The 20,060-nt window shown below is 41.5% G+C and overlaps 1 protein-coding gene across 3 annotated transcripts in view; it reads right to left on the reverse strand.

The window, feature by feature from the left end:
- Positions 1 to 4,965: 4,965 nt before the first annotated feature.
- The window catches only part of PTPN21 (protein tyrosine phosphatase non-receptor type 21), a 60,790-nt gene continuing 45,695 nt past the window's right edge, over positions 4,966 to 20,060 (reverse strand). For all 3 annotated transcript variants that reach the window (XM_038407774.2, XM_038407775.2, XM_038407776.2), the window contains exons 14-19: positions 12,706 to 12,843; positions 9,406 to 9,627; positions 7,417 to 7,545; positions 6,783 to 7,017; positions 6,184 to 6,344; positions 4,966 to 5,278 (exon numbers count right to left, since the gene is read on the reverse strand). In XM_038407774.2, coding sequence (XP_038263702.1) covers positions 5,150 to 5,278; positions 6,184 to 6,344; positions 6,783 to 7,017; positions 7,417 to 7,545; positions 9,406 to 9,627; positions 12,706 to 12,843 — 1,014 coding nt within the window. In that variant the 3' untranslated portion in view covers positions 4,966 to 5,149. The remainder of the gene's footprint in view (positions 5,279 to 6,183; positions 6,345 to 6,782; positions 7,018 to 7,416; positions 7,546 to 9,405; positions 9,628 to 12,705; positions 12,844 to 20,060) is intronic.

Genomic DNA, 20,060 nt, shown 5'->3' on the forward strand with positions numbered 1-20,060 from the left:
CTGACGTACTCCTGTTTTGACTTCAAAACTGAGCTCCCTGTGATCAACACTGCATGTAATGTTGAAATTAAAAAAAAAAAAAAAAAACTTTTGATGATGTTGACTGTATGGAAAGGGATTCCATATGCCTGCAGAATGTCCTCTGCGGTCTGTGCCTTGTCATGGCGGGACAGCTTGCCTGCTCTAATGATCCCCAGAGTCTGTGTAAGTGGGGGCTTTGATAGGTTCAGCCATGCCGGATTGGTCTGTGGGAGAAGGTCCAGACAAAACAGACACCCTGGTCCTCCAGGTTGGGGGTTAGGCACAGAGCTAACAACCCTGTCTCATAAAAAACAAAATATGTTACAGAAACAGCGATGGAGAAATGACCATGTGTGTGTGTGATGGCTTTCAGAAGTCAATGACCCATATGACTGCCAGTGGTAACAACCAAAAGGAAGCCACTAGCATGAAGACTGAAGTGTTCAACACCAAGACAAAAACCAGACTTGTTTTTGGAACGTAGGGACAATATACGAAACAGGGAAGATGGCTCAGGTCACAGCAGAGATGAGATGCTACAGCTTACACATCCTGGGTGTCAGCTAGAGCAGATGGATGGGATCAGTAAGATTAACAACAGCCTCAGGAGAAACTTTGCTGTATTCTGGACGGGATGATTGACAATAACCTCATGGTATTGTCCTCCTTTTGAAGAAGGGAGTGGAGCATTGCTGCTGATGGGTTTCCATTCAAGCAGGGAGACTTGAGAGCCAGACTGAAAGGGAAAACACAATATCACCTTGATTCAGTGCTATGCTCCGACAAGTGACAGTGATGAAGAAATAAAGGACAAATTCTGCCTTACATTACAGGCGGAGTTAGAGAGAGTACCATGCCACGATCTAACTATCATCATGGGAGACCTGAATGCCCAGGTCAGTAAGGACAACACAAACAGTGACAGAGCAATGGAAAGACATGGGTGTGGCACCATGAATGAAAACGGAGAGAGACTTGTTGATTTCTGTATTATGAATGACCTAGTCATCAGCGGAACCCTATTTCAACATTGTGAAATTCACAAGCTGACATGGTGTTCTCCAGTGGCAGAGATAAGAACCAGATTAACCATATCACAATCAATGGAAAATGGCGACGCTCACTGATAGATGTGAAAGTGAGAAGGGGTGCAGATGTTGGTAGCAATCACCACCTTGCGACAGCCTCCATCAAGCTAAAATTAGAAGTGTGGGCCCACCAAACAAAGGGACATAGACGTTATGATATTGACAAACTAAAGGCCTCTGAAATACAGAAAGCCTTCATTCTACACTTGCAGACCTTGGTGAAGAGGAGGGGAATGCAGATGAGGAGAACAACGAGTAGTGGGACAAAGTAACGGCAATTTATGAACAGAGCAGTGAAGTCTGTCTAAGCTACAGGCAGAAGAGAAGGAAGGAGTGGATTACATCCAGCACGGAATGCCACAGAAACCGGATGAGCCCTGAAGAAAAAAGTTTTAGACACAAAATCCCAGAACCTAAAAGGACAAATACCGCAAGCAGTATAACAAGACACACCGGGAAGTCAAACGCCTTGTGAGAACGGACAAACAGCATTATATTGATAATCTGGCAACACAAGCAGAGAATGCAGCTGCTTGTGGTGAACAAGGAACAGTCTACAAAATTATGTGGCTTATCAGTGGTAAACGTCAGACACCAACAAACACTCATCAGGGACAAACAAGGCCACCTACTAACAACCGAAAAAGAACAAGAAATGCGCTCGTCACGAATATAGGGGGAAGAGTAGCATAAAATCCCTCCTTGGCAGCTGTACTGGATTCCCTTACCTGTAAAGGGTTAAGCAGTTCAAATAACCGAGTTGGCACCTGACCGAAGGACGAATGAGGAAAGAAGATACTTTCAGATCTAGGGGGGAAGGATTTGTTTGTTGTTCTGTAGTTTGTTCCCTCTCCGGACAGAGGGAGAAGCCAAGCAGGTACAATATCTCCTGAAAATATACCTGGAATAATCCATCTAAAACCACAGAAACTGTGAGTAGGGCCAGGAAATGCGTTAGGTTATCTTTTGTTTTGGTTCACATTGCTAAAGCAACTGGTTGGTAGTTTATTCTCAAGCCTCCCCAGGAAAGGGGGTGAAGGGGTTTGGGGGGGATATTTTAGGGGGATAGGGATTGCAAGTGACCCTTCCCCGAATATTTTACGTAAATCACTTGGTGGTGGCAGCAATATCAGTTGAAGGAATTAGTGCCTGAGAGAAGTTTTAACCTAAGCTGGTAAAATAGAAGCTTGGGGGTCTTTCATATGGGTCCCCACATCTGTACCCCAGAGTTCAGAGTGTGTGTGTGGGGGGGGGGGGACTCTGACAGTGCTGGACAGAGCATTTAAAAGAATTGCTGAACAGGGACCTTCCTAAAGAGAAAGCAAATATCCAGGAGACAGAAGATGATCTTGATATTAACACAGACATCCCAGCTAAGGAAGAGATCATTCAAGCCATCCAATCCTTAAAAAATGGGAAAGCTCTTGGCAAGGATAACTTGAATGCAGAATTGTTCAAGGTAAATCTTGAGTTAGCAGCATCTATCCTGGCCCCTCTATTTACATCAGTCTGGGAAAGGGGAAAAGTGCCAGATGAGTGGACCAATGGGTTTATTTATAGTGAAGATACCAAAGAAAGGAACTCTCAGTGATTGTAATAACTGGCGTGGTATCACACTTATCTGTGCCAAGCAAAGTATTGTGCAAGATCATAATCCAGCGTATATCAGAGGCAGTTCATCGCGTTCTCAGAAAAGAGCCAGCTGGTTTTCGGAAAGGATGTGGATGCACAGACCAGATCATCACTTTATGAAACATAACAGAACAATGTTTAGAATGGCAATGGCAACTCTACATAAAACTTATTTTTTACCAAGGGCAATATTAATTGGAAGGGGCACCAAAACACACTACATGGCTCTTGCAATCTACCCCAAAGTAATACAATTTTTTGGAGGAGTGATATTTTAACACTGTCATTTGGACCTTGTCTATCATTTTGGGAGCAGATCATTACAGAGGAAACTGAAGCAACCCTTTATTATCCTTTAATTAATAATTTCACAATTTTTTTCTTGTGAAGGGAGTTTTTAATCTCTTACACTAGGGCTTAAAGCTTCCTCACAACTAATCAGAAGTAAATGGCACCATCCTGACAGTCATAAAAATGACTAACAAATAAATGCTAATCCCATTCCATTCTGCGGAGCAGGTATCTCTGGGGGAGGTACAAAATGTTTGTCTGTTTGTTCACTGACTGGTCCTCCATAGATTTAGTGATTGAATTGACCACCAGACATCTACAAACAACAGAGCGAGCTCTTGAATCGAGCTGTTTGTCTCTAAATCTCAAAGCACTTTACAACGACGGGGAAACATTACTACCCCTGTTTTACAAATAGAAAAACTGAGGCACAGAGAGGTGAAGTGATCTGACTTAGGTCACACAGTGAGTTAGTGGCAGAACAGGGAACAGACCCTCATGTCTCTTGACTTCCAGTTTCATGCCCCATCCAGTGACTATGTTGCTTCTTTTTCAGCAAAGGAGGTCACTAAAATACCCACATCTCCAACATCATCATCGTTTGAGTGTTGCTATCATTCTCAGATGGCCTCCTGTATATCAAACACCCTTAACTCAACAATACCATACAAGGCTAATGAAAACCTTTCTGCTGATTCACAAAATAAGCTTAGGAATTCTATGTAAATTAAGATTTTTTAAGCTTTTCTAGAGAGAGTAAAAATTAATACTGAAGTCTTTGCACTAACCACGTGCAACCAAAAATCACAGCTGTCACACTTGCACCATCATTTGCACATACTCATTACCCATTCACCACTATGCCAACTTCCTACTTTTAAGTTCTGTTATTTCTCATTTCATCATTTCCAAAGGCTCTTCCTAAATTAACAGTTAGGTTAGTAATGGTACTTTAATCTCTTAAATGATATACGATTACAGTTTATATGCTTAGATATATAAATAAGAGAGCAAAAAAAAGTGCTTAAAACATCATTTGCATCCACTTCGATTTCAACCAGTAAAATCAAACTGTCCTCTAAATATATGAATAATACTGAATATATACCTCCTCTTGTCCATTTTGTTACCTAGAACCCTGTAGGTAACTGACCTTCTCTTGTTCATTTACTTTTACCTAAAACCGTTGACAATAACAACATCTTCCCCTTGCTGATTATTACCTACAACTCTGTAGGTAACTGTGCCTCTCTCTTACCATTTATGCCACCTAGAAATGTGTAGGCAACAATGCCTTCTACTTGCCTATCTTATTACCTAGCACTCTGCAGGTAACAAGACTTTTCTCTTGCCGATTCTACTACCTGGAACTCTGCAGGTACCAACAGTTTCCTCTTGTACTTTTCCCTTTTGTACAAACCTTGAAAAGGGAATTTGAGTGTCTTCATTTCTGCTCTTCTCTGAAAAATTGTGCTGTTTTATAAATGTATAGCTCTTTGAAGACTAAAAAAATTAAATTTGCTGAATAGAAAAATAACTGTCCTGATGTTTTTAGGTTTCTAGCAGCTGCTGGTTCTGCTAAATGAACCAGAAGAAACCAAGTCTATTGTTTTAAATACAAAATGGAAAGTAGAGTGAGACTACTTAAGACCTTGACATTCCAATGAGGCAGTCATGCCCCTTGCTATGCAACTATACAGATATTTTTTTCCATGCTCAGAGCTAATGCTCTGTTTTTTAAAAAGCAACTTAGACTAAAAAACCGTAGTGATTTCCAAAATTACCCAGTGTACTTCTGGTAAAGTTGACAGTTGATTTACCTAGAGTAACACAATCTCAGGAAGGTGGGCAGGTACATCAGAAGAGCACAGTTGTTTTATGTTAGAACCTTCCTGACATAGCTGGACACAGAAAGAAGTTAGTCCAGTCAATATCTTGCTTTGCAAAGGTTGATACCTTGCACTTGCATTTAAATATCTCCACACCATGCCAAAAAGGTAACTCTGCATGAGACATCTATTGAGGAAAACACCAGAAAGTCAAGTCTGCCTGGACAACTGCAATTCTCCTTTTATAAACTCTTGAGGTGAATGAATCCCATAGAAAGTGGTGGGGCGTCATATAAGCCTAGAACTTTTAAGGAACTGAATGAGAACTCCATAGACGAAAGTGTATTGACAGAGAGTCTGCACCATCATCATCCTCTGCTGCCTCAGCATGTCCAGCACTCTTGGGATATCCAGCATCTGGAAAAAGAAAAGTTAACTGTTATAACGACTGGTGATTAATAAGTCTGTGGTTTGTTCTTTCAAAACAGGAGAGATGTATGATCTAAGCACAAAGTCAGTAACTCCTGAGCTCAGATCTCAGCTCTGACAATTAACCCTCAGTGGCCTTGACCAAGTCACAAATTGTCTGCCTCATTTTCTTTATCTGTAGAAAAGGCTTAATACTAAATTTGCCTACCTCATAATGAAGCTTAATAATTTAATAGTTGGCAAGTGCTTTGAAGATGAAAAGCAGTGTCATGTGTAAATACTAAGTATCTTCAGCATAGATAAAGTGTCTTAGTTTCAGTATCATCTTTCAGGGCACATTCAAAAATGAAAAAAGCAACAAGTGCAATAGTCTATAGCTGGTCACCTTGGGTGATGGCCAGACAGGGCTAATGTCTCCTCTAAATATTTTATTAACTGTCACACTGTCTTCTACACAACACTAGTATTATAAATACAGATACACCCAGCAACCAGGCAAATCTAATGAAGTGCAGGGACTAGACTGAAAGAATGCATCTATAAAAATTGGTCATAAAGCCAAACTAGCAAGATGCTGGGTACCCTCAGCTCCCACTGAATTCCACAGAATGTGAGGATGCCCTGCACCACACAGGCATTGATCAGCACCTTGCAGGACAAGATTCCGGAATGAATAATACATTTTAATGCACACCTGATTCACTAGCAATCACTTTTACATTATTAATGGTGGTGTGCTTGTAAGGGTTCTCCCACCCTCAGTAGTAAGAATTTTCCATAGGCCACACCATAAGTACTCAATAGCAGTACAACACTTGCTCAGGTAACCCAGATCATAATCTCCACGTACATATACCAAAGCTTTTATTTTAAAACATGGGCAAGAAGATAACCTCATTGTGTTCCAAACAGGCAATCATGATCTCTGACAATATGACCACTCCCGTTCTTCCTACACCGGCACTGCAGTGCACCAATACAGGAGGGTTAGAGCTTTTAGGATCTGCTGTGCTGTTTGTATGGCGCCGCACTGATTGTATCTCCTCCAAGTACGCTGTCCGTTCCAATGAAAAAGAAAGAGATGTAAATACACACATTATATCACTACCATTATAACTAACATCAGAGCATTCCTGACAACGATCATTGATTTACTGAAACATTTTTAACAGCCCATCAAAGCAAAAGGAAGGATTACTTGTTTGCCTGGGTGGGCTCTTGGGGAGGTTATAGCCTAATTCTCTTTTGCTGGAGAGCTGTTAAAGTGACAGCATGCACAGTAATTATGTTTCAATTTATACAGTTTTTAATAATTATGTACATCAGTTTAGAGGCAGAAAGACGCACATTTCTACAAAACAAAAAAAACAAAAAACAAAAAAAACCCCCAGCAATCCAACATCCATCACTGGTATGAAGAAACCTTTAACATCAGTATGCTATACAACCATAGGAGGTGGTGTGGCTAATGGAGGGGATTAACACAACTTACACAGAAATCCCTTGGGATCATCTGGGCACCCGTGCTCTGGCCAGTCAGTGTACTGCAGATGCCAAACTGTTCTCTCCTGCCCTGTGAGAAGGTGTTTGATCTTCAAGCCTGTAGTTGCATAGCAGCCAGAGTCTGTCCGGAATCGTGTAGTAATCTTAAATCTTCCATAGGTGACAGTGTTGTGCCTTGAGCCAAGTCGGGGCCAGTACCTGAAGCTCTTTTCTCGCCCACCCTCCTTGGAAGCAAAGCATTGTAAACATAAGACATGAACACACACACACACACACACACACACACACACACACACAAATTGAACTTGCTGTAACAATCCCAACATTTCTACCCCACAATGTATCGCTAAAGGGCTTCTCCAAACACTTAGACTCAGTAAACGAGGAAACCATTTCTAAGGCTGAGTCTACACTAGAATGATTGGCCAGTACAACTATCTCAGGAAATCCCCCAAGTGGAGACCAGTTTATACCAGCAAAACTTCTACCAGTTCCCTGAATGAAAAACTATATTGTCAAAAGGATTTTTTTGCTAATATAAAAATATCACACAGGATCACGATCCTAACTAACATTACTATATTAAGAAATATTTCTAAAGTAGACCTGGCCTAAGGACCCACCTCTTCTGCAGTCACCATTGCTATAATGGCAATCCCTTGTTCCCACACCATCTGCCAGAAATCCTGACAGGTATTCTGCAAAGGGCCCTGTGTAGCAATATAGTCCCACTCAATGCCACTGACAGAGACCTGCAAAAAAATGCAAAAGGAGAAGGTTAATTACTGCTTACCAAGAAAGTTGTTTGCAAAGTGAGTGACTTTAAAGTTTGGAGTTGAAAGTAACATTTGGGAATCAAATGAGGCCATTTGTAAACCATATAAATCTGACTCCACCTAGTATTTGCACCCTGTTGTGTTGTAGTCATCATTTATATGGTCCTTTAAAAAAGTTAAATGAACATTTAGAGGAGAAAAACTAGAATCACGTAGTATTTTAAAAAACAACTATACTGGACAACTGAGGCTACATCAACATTCTTTCATACTGGGTGAATTCTGTGTATTTAGACAAATTAGGCTTTAAAGATATTTTCTAGCCATTTCAATGCCATTATTACAGCATTAAAATGAGTCTACACTAGTCAGAATGTTTTTCCTTCCAATTTTGATTCAAGAAAGTCAAAATGCTGACTTATAGCTTGTTATCAAGTATGGAAACTGTTTGATACTGTGCCAGGCAGCAAAAGGCCATTAAGAAACATATAACCTTGTTTAGAGCTGCCTACAGATAAGAAGGAGATCTTAACTCTCTTTAGAAGCATTAAATCATTTAGGACTATAACCCACCTCCCTGTGGCAACACCCACTGGAAAAGGGCAAAGGGCCCTGGCCCCTGGAAAGTCTATGAAGTTCACCTTGCAAGAGGTTCCTTATAATCTTTGAGGAAAGAGGCTTGGGCGGGGGGGGAGGGATTATACTGTGAAGAACAGTTTCCCACCGGGCTCCATCCATTCCCTGTGACCAGCCAGGAAAGTTCCAGCAAGAAGCTAGCATTCCCACTGTCTGTGCTCCCAAATCCACAGAAGGAGAGGGAACAATAGGGCCCTTAATTTCAGTTCTTTAGGTGAGTGTGTGTCTCTGTCTCTCTCTGCTGAGAACGGAGTCAGACTGGGCAATTACAATACCTGATACATATATACCATCTTTGATCTCAAAGGACCCCATCATGGATTAAAGATTATTGCCCAGCATGTCACATCCCCAAAGCATTGATTTACCTTCTATTAATGTATGACAAATTAAAAAGAGAAAGCAACTGAATGAAAAGTATATGGCAGACACCTCAGATATCTGACCATGAAGTCTCTCTTAAGGCCTAAGGGCTTGTCTACACCGAGACTTAATGCATGGTAAGGCAGGGTTTGAATGGACAGCCCTCTAGCCTGTCACTCACTAAGTGGCTGTGTAGACCCTGTTACTATGCTCTAAAGGTTTCATTGTGTGCTGTGATGTTCTGCCGTTTCAAACAGCGGTATGTCAAAGTGCACTACAGAACTTTTAGTGCGCAGTAACAGAGTCCACACAGTTGCTTAGTGTGTGGCAGGCTACAGTGCTGTAGTTTTACACACTGCGGTGTTGCGGACTAAATCTCCATGTAGATAAGACCTAAGAAAAATGTCTCTTCCTTAAAATAGTGACTATTAGGCCAACATGAAAAGGGAAAGAGGGACAGACTAAGCACTTACCCACACTCACTTATCAGTCAGTTTTTCAATATCAGTTCTAACATTTCTCTTAGTACAACAGTTGCAATCCCCTACACAGTTAAGAGAAAGAAAAAAGTCTCTCCCAGCAGTGTCATGCTGCTCTGAAACTAGTAACACCAACTGAGATCTTCATCACCAAGACTCTCCTTATAACCCCTGGTGCCCTGACATTTCAAAGTGCAGAGGTCAGTGTGCTCAGTCAATCCAGCAAGTCAACTAACCTGGCAACATTTTTAGGCTATTCAGAATTATTTTAACAGAACAATAAAGAGGCTTTTGATACTAGCTGCAAGGAGACTGAAGAATCCTTCTGCAAAACATTCTTCATCAGTGTAAATCTTACCTTAATATGGGATGCATTGATATAGCCAGTGTTGTTTTCTTTGGTTGGGACCAGCTCCACTCTGGCATCATCATAGGGAAGGACATCCTGGAACCTGTTTCTTTCTGCATTTTCAGGGAGCCGGGCTATTGAGCACTCTCCATCTATGAGCCTTTTCTTTTGAATCCGCTCATACTCGGTAAACACCATTCCTTGTTCCAGCCGTTGTTCGAGAATTTTACACTAAAAGATAGAATAAGATGATCATAAAATGCCATATCCCAACTCAATTTTATTCTTAACACTTCAGTGAAAAGAATTTAATTTAAAAAAAAAAAAATCACAAATTTCTCACTTAATTTTTTAAAAGCCCTCTACAACTACCACTGTTTTTACAATCACAGTAATTCAGGAGTGGCCAGATCTTGGGGTCTTTACTCAGATTAAACTAATTTATGTTAATGGGAGTTCTGTCTAAGTGAACATGGATGAAGAAAGTAAGGATATGGCACTAGGAGATGGAGATAGTAAATAACATTGAAAAATTATTCCTTGATTTCTATATAGACAATCCAATTAGACATGGAAACATTTTGTCAAACAAGGAAATTAGGACAGAGTCTCTATAGGTATTTGAGGCAAGGATAGATAAGTTTGGACGGGGATGTGTACAGTCCTTCCTGCTTGCTGTAGCAGGTTACAGTAACTAATTTGAGAGGTATCTTCCAACTCTATTATCTGGTCAGCTTTGTTGTTCAAATGGAAGAGAAAAGCTCCCCAGATTCAAAACAGTGTTTGTTAAATAAATAAATTCAGCACATTTTGCAAATACTCTGTTTTATCACCCTGCAGATGATAAATGTTGAAGATGGCAGCAAATCCTTCCAACAAACTCCTACTACAGATGAGGTATAAGCACAAATTCCTCATACCATAGTAATTCTATTTTTCACTATTTTCTATATTATTTTTCATTTATGTTTCATTAATTGTTTTATTTTTATTTAACAAGACCTGAAAAACAATCCCCCCCCCCCGGCCAAATACTTTCTAATCATAAGAGACTTTTGGAATTTCAGCATTTTGGGGGGGAGGGAGGGGAATGGAGAAAACAGAACAAGATTTAAGCTAGAGAACTGTGTGTGTCACATGAACCAGACTCTCACAGTAACATCAGAACAGCCACACAGTACGAGACAAATCAACCATCTAGTCTGGTATCCTGTCTCTAACAGTTGCTGTTACCAGATGGTAGAGAAAAAGTGTAAAATCTCCACAACAATTCATACATCAGCACACCCACAGGGAAGTTTCTGACTTTCTTCTTGGTCAAGTTTTCTACTATGAAATTGAAGAGCAAGGGCACAATAGCATGAATCTGAGCTTCAGAAGCAGTTGTTGAACAAACTTCTTGGTCCTCCAAAAATATCTGAAGTCCTCTGAAACTGGATTTTCTCCTATTACATAGGTCTGAATGGTTTTGTCAGTGCCCTATTTAAATGGTAAACTTCTTGTTTGTGCAGCATCACGCACAATAAGTGGCAACAATATCTGTTTTTTAAAGCTTTAACTATTTGCTTCAAGAATGACTTGATTCTTTCTTCTAACAGATTCCTGTGGGCGGTACTGGGCAATTGCGCCTCTGCCATATTGATTCTACTGCATACAGGTCTGCAAGGTTCTATTTTGTCACCCTCCTATTCAACATGCACTGCATACAGGGCTGCTGGGAAAGACAATGCAGGAATGTGGACACACATCTCTGACTCCTTTTCATCTACCCTATCAGTGCAGATTCCCTGTTTTCCCCCAAGTGCTTGGGAAAAACTGGGGTGTGGATAAAGTGTGCTCACTGAAGCTCAAGTCAGACCCCCCTCTCCCCCCCAAAAAATGATGCAGATAGGTAAGAGGGAGCATGTGAAATATGGGGAAACCTGCCATCATTAATGGCTGTGTCTGTTTGGTAACTTCAGTGACAATGTGTTATTTTAGGTCCCCAGCATCTGCTAGACTCCTATGGTGCGCCTATGGCTAAAAATGCCATTTTCTATCTACATTTGTCCAGAAAACTACAACACCTCTCTCCAGTGTGTGGACCATACTCAGTTATCCAAGCCTTTGAGATCCCCAGCACGGATTACTGCTATGTGCTTGACATAGGAAGCCATTTGGAAGTTTGTAGTTGGTGCAGAATGTGATTTCTCACTAAGGACTCAGTCTTGCAAGGTGTTCAGTGACCTTCCCAGTGAATTGAGTTAAAGTGGAGATGAAGCTGAGCGTGCTGTGTTATGCACAGAATCAGGTCCTTAAGTGTTGGCTGAAGCATGCACTTTATACTGCTTCTCCAAGGACTACACTGGCTTCCTCTATGCTCCTGGGTATAATTCAGGGTGATTATATAGGGCTCTATTGAACAATATTGTTTGGATTCTGCCTATTTTCATCCCATATCCTCTCACAACACTTAGATTAGCCAGAGTGACCTTGCTTATGCTGCATATCATAGAATATAAGGGTTGAAAGGGACCTCAGGAGGTCATCTAGTCCAACCCCCTGCTCAAAGCAGAACCAATCCCCAATTTTTGGCCCAGATCCCTATCAAGGATTGAACTCACAACCCTAGGTTTAACAGGCCAATGTTCAAACCACTGAACTATCCCTCCCACCCTAAACAGCTAGAAGCTGGAATCAAGTCATTCTCAGTTGCATGATCCTCAACTTTGGAGCCTACTTCTCCCCACAGGTTTCAGACGGTATAAATGTGTTGATCTTCATGGCATTGTGTAAGATCCATCTTTTTTTTCCAGGGTTTTACTGAGGAGAAATATCAATGTGATCTGCAAAGACCTAAACCCTGGATGAATTCTAACTAGGATACTTGTTACTTTTTTTATTATTATTTGTTAAGCACCAACAGTAATAAGTCACAGAGAAAGTCACAGCCTCTACCATGAAGAGCACACACTCTAGACAGGGATAAAACTCAGTGGGAAATTAAGGGAAACTTTCTAATTTAAAAAACTCTGAATACTATTTTAATTACTGCCCATATGCCCAGAAACTGGATGATAGGTGAATTTTACACATCTTAAAAAAAAAAAAAAAAAAAACCCTTTCATCCTTAGTCTCATAAGGCACTTTTTACCAACCACTAACCAATAATTAGAAGTCTCTTTCACTGATTTGCTGTCACCTTCTATGTCTGAATTATTTTGAGGGTGAGACATTATAGTAATTAGCACAACACACGACGACGATGCAGTTAATTTTTAAGATTGCCCGGCTAAGAGAAACCAAATACTCTAGAAAACTTTAACATACCCGTTCATCATTTGTTGCTCTGGTAGGCTCTTCTTTACCCTCATCTGGCAAAGGCATTCGAGACAAGGTTAGTCCATTTAGGGCAGCTAGCTTCAGAGGCCCTATTTTTTTTGCATCAGTTCTATTCTTTTTCATACCCTGCAAAAAAATTTGAAAAATTGTAACATCCACAAAACAGATGACGATGTAGTCTTCACAGGGGTTAAGCTTAATAAAGGGGACGACCGACTCCTTTTTGCAAACAGAAGACAATGCATAGCCCTTTCTCTTTGCTAACCACAGTGTAAGAGATTGCAGTGGTAGAGCCACATTCTTTCCTAGGACAGGACACCAGTCTGACTTCATTCCAGATACAAGTTTCTGAAACGGCCACAAGAATGACAAATATTGTTCTCTCCAAGGCTAGGTCACAGTGTGACGGACAATTTTGGGCAGTTTACAGTCCTCAATAGAATTAAAGTCTCTAATAGTATGAATAAAAGACAGAAAAAAATACCAAAATGGGATATCGCACACATCAAAATGATTATGTGCATCCGACTACATAGTTTATAGGCCCAGTTTTCAGAAGTGGCCGCAGAGAGCACAATTTTATGGGTGCATTTTATAGCATTTAGATGCACAAGCATTAGACTGCGGGGGGAGGAGGGGAAGAGGAGAGCAGGTTCTTAAATGTCAAACCAGAAAAAAAAAAAAAGCCTACAACAAATTTCAGATGCAAAAATGTGGTCAAGTCTTAGAGGCAGAGTTAAGGGCCTTTGGAAAATCAGGGCCTGAATCTTTAATTTTGCAGTATTCACTTACTGTTAGAGGAAAATATTAGTACAAATTCAGGGGGATTTTTGTGTTAAGAACCATTCCACCATAATCTTTTAAACACTTATTTACTAGAAAAAGCAAATGTCTCAATCCTACAGTTTATAAATTTGGCTGCTAACAAAAATAATAGACCTAAAGAATTTCTCACAGTGAAAAAAAACGGAAACATAACATGGGCACATGTGGTGTGTTAGTGAAAAATCATTACATCCAAGAGCTAACAGGCAGTAACAGAAACAAAAAACACTGCTAAATGCCAAAGCTCAGAGAATGGGACTCTGTGCAAGAATGAATGAATGGAAACCCAATAACGAAGGACCACATTGGGAGCAAAAGACGTCATGGAAAAATGCCTCTACCAGGCTTATCAGGATATAAATGTCAGTATTAAGTTCTGAAAGGAATTAGGTTCTATCTATATTGTTTGGAGGATTGTTGTAGCCATGTGTTGGTCTCAGGATGAGAGACACACGAAGTGGGTGAGGTACTGTCTTTTACTGGACCAACTTCTGTTGGTGAAAGACACAAGCTTTCGAGCCCCACAGAAGTTGGCCCAATAAAATATATTTCCTTACCCACCTTGTTCTAGCTATATTTTATAATAACTAAACAAAGGTACTTGCTGAATAAGACAGTATTCTGTTGAACATTTCCAATGAGTAAAGAACATCTCAGTTTAAAACTAAAGTGAGAGTCTCTCTCAGTGAAAGCAAACTAATTACAAACACAGTAGAAGGAAAAAGCAGGGTAGGTTCACAAATGTCTCAAAAACATATACCATGTAAAGAGCAAAAAGAAGAGTACTTGTGGCACCTTAGAGACTAACAAATTTATTTGAGCATAAGCTTTCGTGAGCACAGCTCAAGCTCACGGAAGCTTATGTTCAAATAAATTTGTTAGTCTCCAAGGTGCCACAAGTACTCCTTTTCTTTTTGCGGATACAGACTAACATGACTGCTACTCTGAAACATGTAAAGAGCAAGACTCAAAACCTCAAAGATATTTAAAGGTCACATTGCAATAATTAGGAGTTAGGTGCCTAAAAACCTTTGAGGATGACACAAGGTGGGAGTTTAAAAGCTGCCTATGAATATAAGCCTATCAACTGAAGAACCTAATTAGTTAGTTGTTAGTGTAGATGTTAGTGTAACAAAGGTGGCGGAAGGGAAGAGACAAAGAAATTATATACAATTATAAAGTTCTTAAAGGAAATTGACTAGGGTTGTGCAATTCTACTAGGTCTCTTTCTGCATCCAGCTCCATGCTAGAAATCTTGATTTGGAGGGACAATGATGAGGGCTATATACATGTCTAGATAAAGAGACTAATCCTACAGTATTTAGTTTCTGCAGGGTCAGCTGTAGCAGCTGTTAAGCAGTAAAACTAGCATGCCAATCAGTTTCTCATTGCTGCTTTTCCCTGTGTAAAGAGCTACTTGCAGCTGCTGGTAGTGACTCTAGGGAAGAAGTTAATGAAGCACAATCAATTAAAAAAAATAAAAGCAAACTAAAAATAGGGAAAACGGGGGGGGAGATAGTGGCTAAAACGAAGAAGAAATTATTTTGTTTTTATTACAGTTGCACTCACAATGAGCTAGGTTTCAGAGTAGCAGCCGTGTTAGTCTGTATTCGCAAAAAGAAAAGGAGTACTTGTGGCACCTTAGAGACTAACAAATTTATTTGAGCATAAGCTTTTGTGAGTTACAGCTCATTTCATCGGACGCATTTGGTGGAAAAAACAGAGGAGAGATTTATAGACACACACAGAGAACATGAAATAATGGGTTTATCATACACACTGTAAGGAGAGTGATCACTTAAGATAAGCCATCACCAGCAAGGGGGGGGGGGGAGAGGAAAGGAGGAAAACCTTTCATGGTGACAAGAAAGGTAGGCTAATTCCAGCAGTTAACAAGAATATCAGAGGAACAGTGGGGGGGAGAAATAACATGGGGAAATAGTTTTACTTTGTGTAATGACTCATCCATTCCCAGTCTCTATTCAAGACTAAGTTAATTGTACCCAGTTTGCAAATTAATTCCAATTCAGCAGTCTCTCGGAGTCTGTGTTTCTGAAGCTTTTTTGTTGAAGGATAGCCACTCTTAGGTCTGTGATCGAGTGACCAGAGAGATTGAAGTGTTCTCCAACTGGTTTTTGAATGTTATAATTCTTGACGTCTGATTTGTGTCCATTCATTCTTTTACGTAGAGACTGTCCAGTTTAGCCAATGTACATGGCAGAGGGGCATTGCTGGCACATGATGGCATATATCACATTGGTAGATGCGCAGGTGAACGACCCTCTGATAGCGTGGCTGATGTGATTAGGCCCTATGATGGTATCCCCTGAATAGATATGTGGACAGAGTTGGCAACGGGCTTTGTTGCAAGGATAGGTTCCTGGGTTAATGGTTCTGTTGTGTGGTGCGTGGTTGCTGGTGAGTATTTGCTTCAGACTGGGGGGCTGTCTGTAAGCAAGGACTGGCCTGTCTCCCAAGATCTGTGAGAGTGATGGGTCGTCCTTCAGGATAGGTTGTAGATCCTTGATGATGCGTTGGAGAGGTTTTAGTTGGGGGCTGAAGGTGATGGCTAGTGGCGTTCTGTTATTTTCTTTGTTGGGCCTGTCCTGTAGTAGGTGACTTCTGGGTACTCTTCTGGATCTGTCAATCTGTTTCTTCACTTCAGCAGGTGGGTATTGTAGTTGTAGGAATGCATGATAGAGATCTTGTAGGTGTTTGTCTCTGTCTGAGGGGTTGGAGCAAATGCGGTTATATCGTAGAGCTTGGCTGTAGACAATGGATCGAGTGGTATGATCTGGATGAAAGCTAGAGGCATGTAGGTAGGAATAGCGGTCAGTAGGTTTCCGATATAGGGTGGTGTTTATGTGACCATCGCTTAGTAGCACCGTAATGTCCAGGAAGTGGATCTCTTGTGTTGACTGGTCCAGGCTGAGGTTGATGGTGGGATGGAAATTGTTGAAATCATGGTGGAATTCCTCAAGAGCTTCTTTTCCATGGGTCCAGATGATGAAGATGTCATCAATGTAGCGCAAGTAGAGTAGGGGCATTAGGGGACGAGAGCTGAGGAAGCGTTGTTCTAAGTCAGCCATAAAAATGTTGGCATACTGTGGGGCCATGCGGGTACCCATCGCAGTGCCGCTGATTTGAAGGTATACATTGTCACCAAATGTGAAATAGTTATGGGTGAGGATAAAGTCACAAAGTTCAGCCACCAGGTTAGCCGTGACAGTATCGGGGATATTGTTCCTGACGGCTTGTAGTCCATCTTTGTGTGGAATGTTGGTGTAGAGGGCTTCTACATCCATAGTGGCTAGGATGGTGTTTTTAGGAAGATCACCAATGGACTGTAGTTTCCTCAGGAAGTCAGTGGTGTCTTGAAGATAGCTGGGAGTGCTGGTAACGAAGGGCCTGAGGAGGGAGTCTACATAGCCAGACAATCCTGCTGTCAGGATGCCAATGCCTGAGATGATGGGGCGTCCAGGATTTCCAGGTTTATGGATCTTGGGTAGCAGATAGAATACCCCAGGTCGGGGTTCTAGAGGTGTGTCTGTGCTTGTGTCTCTGTGTCGTTCTTGTGCTTTTTCAGGGAGTTTCTTGAGCAAATGCTGTAGTTTCTTTTGGTAACTCTCAGTGGGATCAGAGGGTAATGGCTTGTAGAAAGTGGTGTTGGAGAGCTGCCTAGTAGCCTCTTGTTCATACTCCGACCTATTCATGATGACGACAGCACCTCCTTTGTCAGCCTTTTTGATTATGATGTCAGAGTTGTTTCTGAGGCTGTGGATGGCACTGTGTTCTGCATGGCTGAGGTTATGGGGTAAGCGATGCTGCTTTTCCACAATTTCAGCTCATGCTCGTCGGCGGAAGCACTCTATGTAGAAATCCAGGCTGCTGTTTCGACCTTCAGGAGGAGTCCATCCAGAATCCTTCTTTTTGTAGTGTTGGCAGGAAGGTCTCTGTGGGTTAATATGTTGGTCAGAGGTGTGTTGGAAATATTCCTCGAGTCTAATGCCCCTACTCTACTTGCGCTACATTGATGACATCTTCATCATCTGGATCCATGGAAAAGAAGCTCTTGAGGAATTCCACTATGATTTCAACAATTTCCATCCCACCATCAACCTCAGCCTGGACCAGTCCACACAAGAGATCCACTTCATGGACATTACGGTGGTAATGAGCGATGGTCACATAAATACCACCCTATATCGGAAACCTACTGACCGCTATTCCTACCTACATGCCTCTAGCTTTCATCCAGATCATACCACTCGATCCATTGTCTACAGCCAAGCTCTACGATATAACCGCATTTGCTCCAACCCCTCAGACAGAGACAAACACCTACAAGATCTCTATCATGCATTCCTACAACTACAATACCCACCTGCTGAAGTGAAGAAACAGATTGACAGAGCCAGAAGAGTACCCAGAAGTCACCTACTACAGGACAGGTCCAACAAAGAAAATAACAGAACGCCACTAGCCATCACCTTCAGGCCCCAACTAAAACCTCTCCAACGCATCATCAAGGATCTACAACCTATCCTGAAGGACGACCCATCACTCTCACAGATCTTGGGAGACAGGCCAGTCCTTGCTTACCGACAGCCCCCCAATCTGAAGCAAATACTCACCAGCAACCACACACCACACAACAGAACCACTAACCCAGGAACCTATCCTTGCAACAAAGCCCGTTGCCAACTCTGTCCACATATCTATTCAGGGGATACCATCATAGGGCCTAATCACATCAGCCACGCTATCAGAGGCTCGTTCACCTGCGCATCTACCAATGTGATATATGCCATCATGTGCCAGCAATGCCCCTCTGCCATGTACATTGGTCAAACTGGACAGTCTCTACGTAAAAGAATGAATGGACACAAATCAGACGTCAAGAATTATAACATTCAAAAACCAGTTGGAGAACACTTCAATCTCTCTGGTCACTCGATCACAGACCTAAGAGTGGCTATCCTTCAACAAAAAAGCTTCAGAAACACAGACTCCAACGAGAGACTGCTGAATTGGAATTAATTTGCAAACTGGGTACAATTAACTTAGTCTTGAATAGAGACTGGGAATGGATGAGTCATTACACAAAGTAAAACTATTTCCCCATGTTATTTCTCCCCCCCACCCCACCCCCCACTGTTCCTCTGATATTCTTGTTAACTGCTGGAATTAGCCTACCTTTCTTGTCACCATGAAAGGTTTTCCTCCTTCCCCCCCCCCCGCTGCTGGTGATGGCTTATCTTAAGTGATCACTCTCCTTACAGTTGTGCCAACTCCTTTACGTTTCTCATCCTTCTTTCATCTCGAAAATCATATGGAAACGTCTCTGTCCACTCAGTCAACAGCTGCAGGATTTTGGGTGCAATTTTTCGTATCCGGCTCTTGTCAGTCCCAGGCTCGCTTAGTCTCTGATGCTCCATGCACAAATGGCAAACCTTGGCCATTAGCTCATATGGGTGCATGAACAGCCGCGAACTGAGCAGGAAGGTGAATATGTATGTTCTATCAGGATAGTAATCTACATTGGGTACTAAGTGCTGGATGAGGGCTTCCAGAGACCCTGATAGGAGATTGTTGTCATGGTAATAGAGTCCTCCACAGTTGTCCTCTTTTGACTGATACAGGTTTCTGTTGTAACCACTGCCGTCAAACATAGCTGCAAAGGGAGGTGTTTGTTGGCACAACGAATAGCCAGTGGCGATGAGGAAGTATGCCACAAACACCTCCCTTTGCAGCTATGTTTGACGGCAGTGGTTACAACAGAAACCTGTATCAGTCAAAAGAGGCCAACTGTGGAGGACTCTATTACCATGACAACAATCTCCTATCAGGCTCTCCTTACAGTGTGTATGATAAACCCATTGTTTCATGTTCTCTGTGTGTGTATATAAATCTCTCCTCTGTTTTTTCCACCGAATGCATCCGATGAAGTGAGCTGTAGCTCACGAAAGCTTATGCTCTAATAAATTTGTTAGTCTAAGGTGCCACAAGTACTCCTTTTCTTTTCACAATGAGCTAGACACTGTACAAAACACATGGAGTTATAGTTCCTGCCCTAAGAACTTGCAAACTAAACAGACTAAAAACAAAGAGGGGACAAAGTAGAAGATCACAAATTACATTGTGTGGTTCTGCACACATCTTGGAGGAGGTTTTGTGGGCGGGAGTGTCAGTTTGTGTTCCTTTCTTTCATTATCTATTTTTTATGGCTTGGTGAGGTAGAAGTGGGAGGGAGGGGAATGGCAAGGAAGGACTGAGTTTTTAAGGATGAAAGAATAGTTAAAAGGGAAGAAAGAATGGTTAAAAGGTAAGACAGGAAGGGAGGGAGCACTTAGAAAAGGGAAAAACCAAGGAGTGAATACAAAGGAGGGAGGTGCTTAGTGACATAACATTAGGAGGAGAGAGAGTGGGAAGTGTGTCAGAACACACAAGTTAACACTCAGTTAAGTCCAATGCTTTAATTATGGGAATGGGTCTAATGTCACAAAACTGCCAGGGGA

Source organism: Dermochelys coriacea, chromosome 6 (assembly GCF_009764565.3).
Source record: "Dermochelys coriacea isolate rDerCor1 chromosome 6, rDerCor1.pri.v4, whole genome shotgun sequence".
Taxonomy (NCBI): Eukaryota; Metazoa; Chordata; order Testudines; family Dermochelyidae; genus Dermochelys; species Dermochelys coriacea.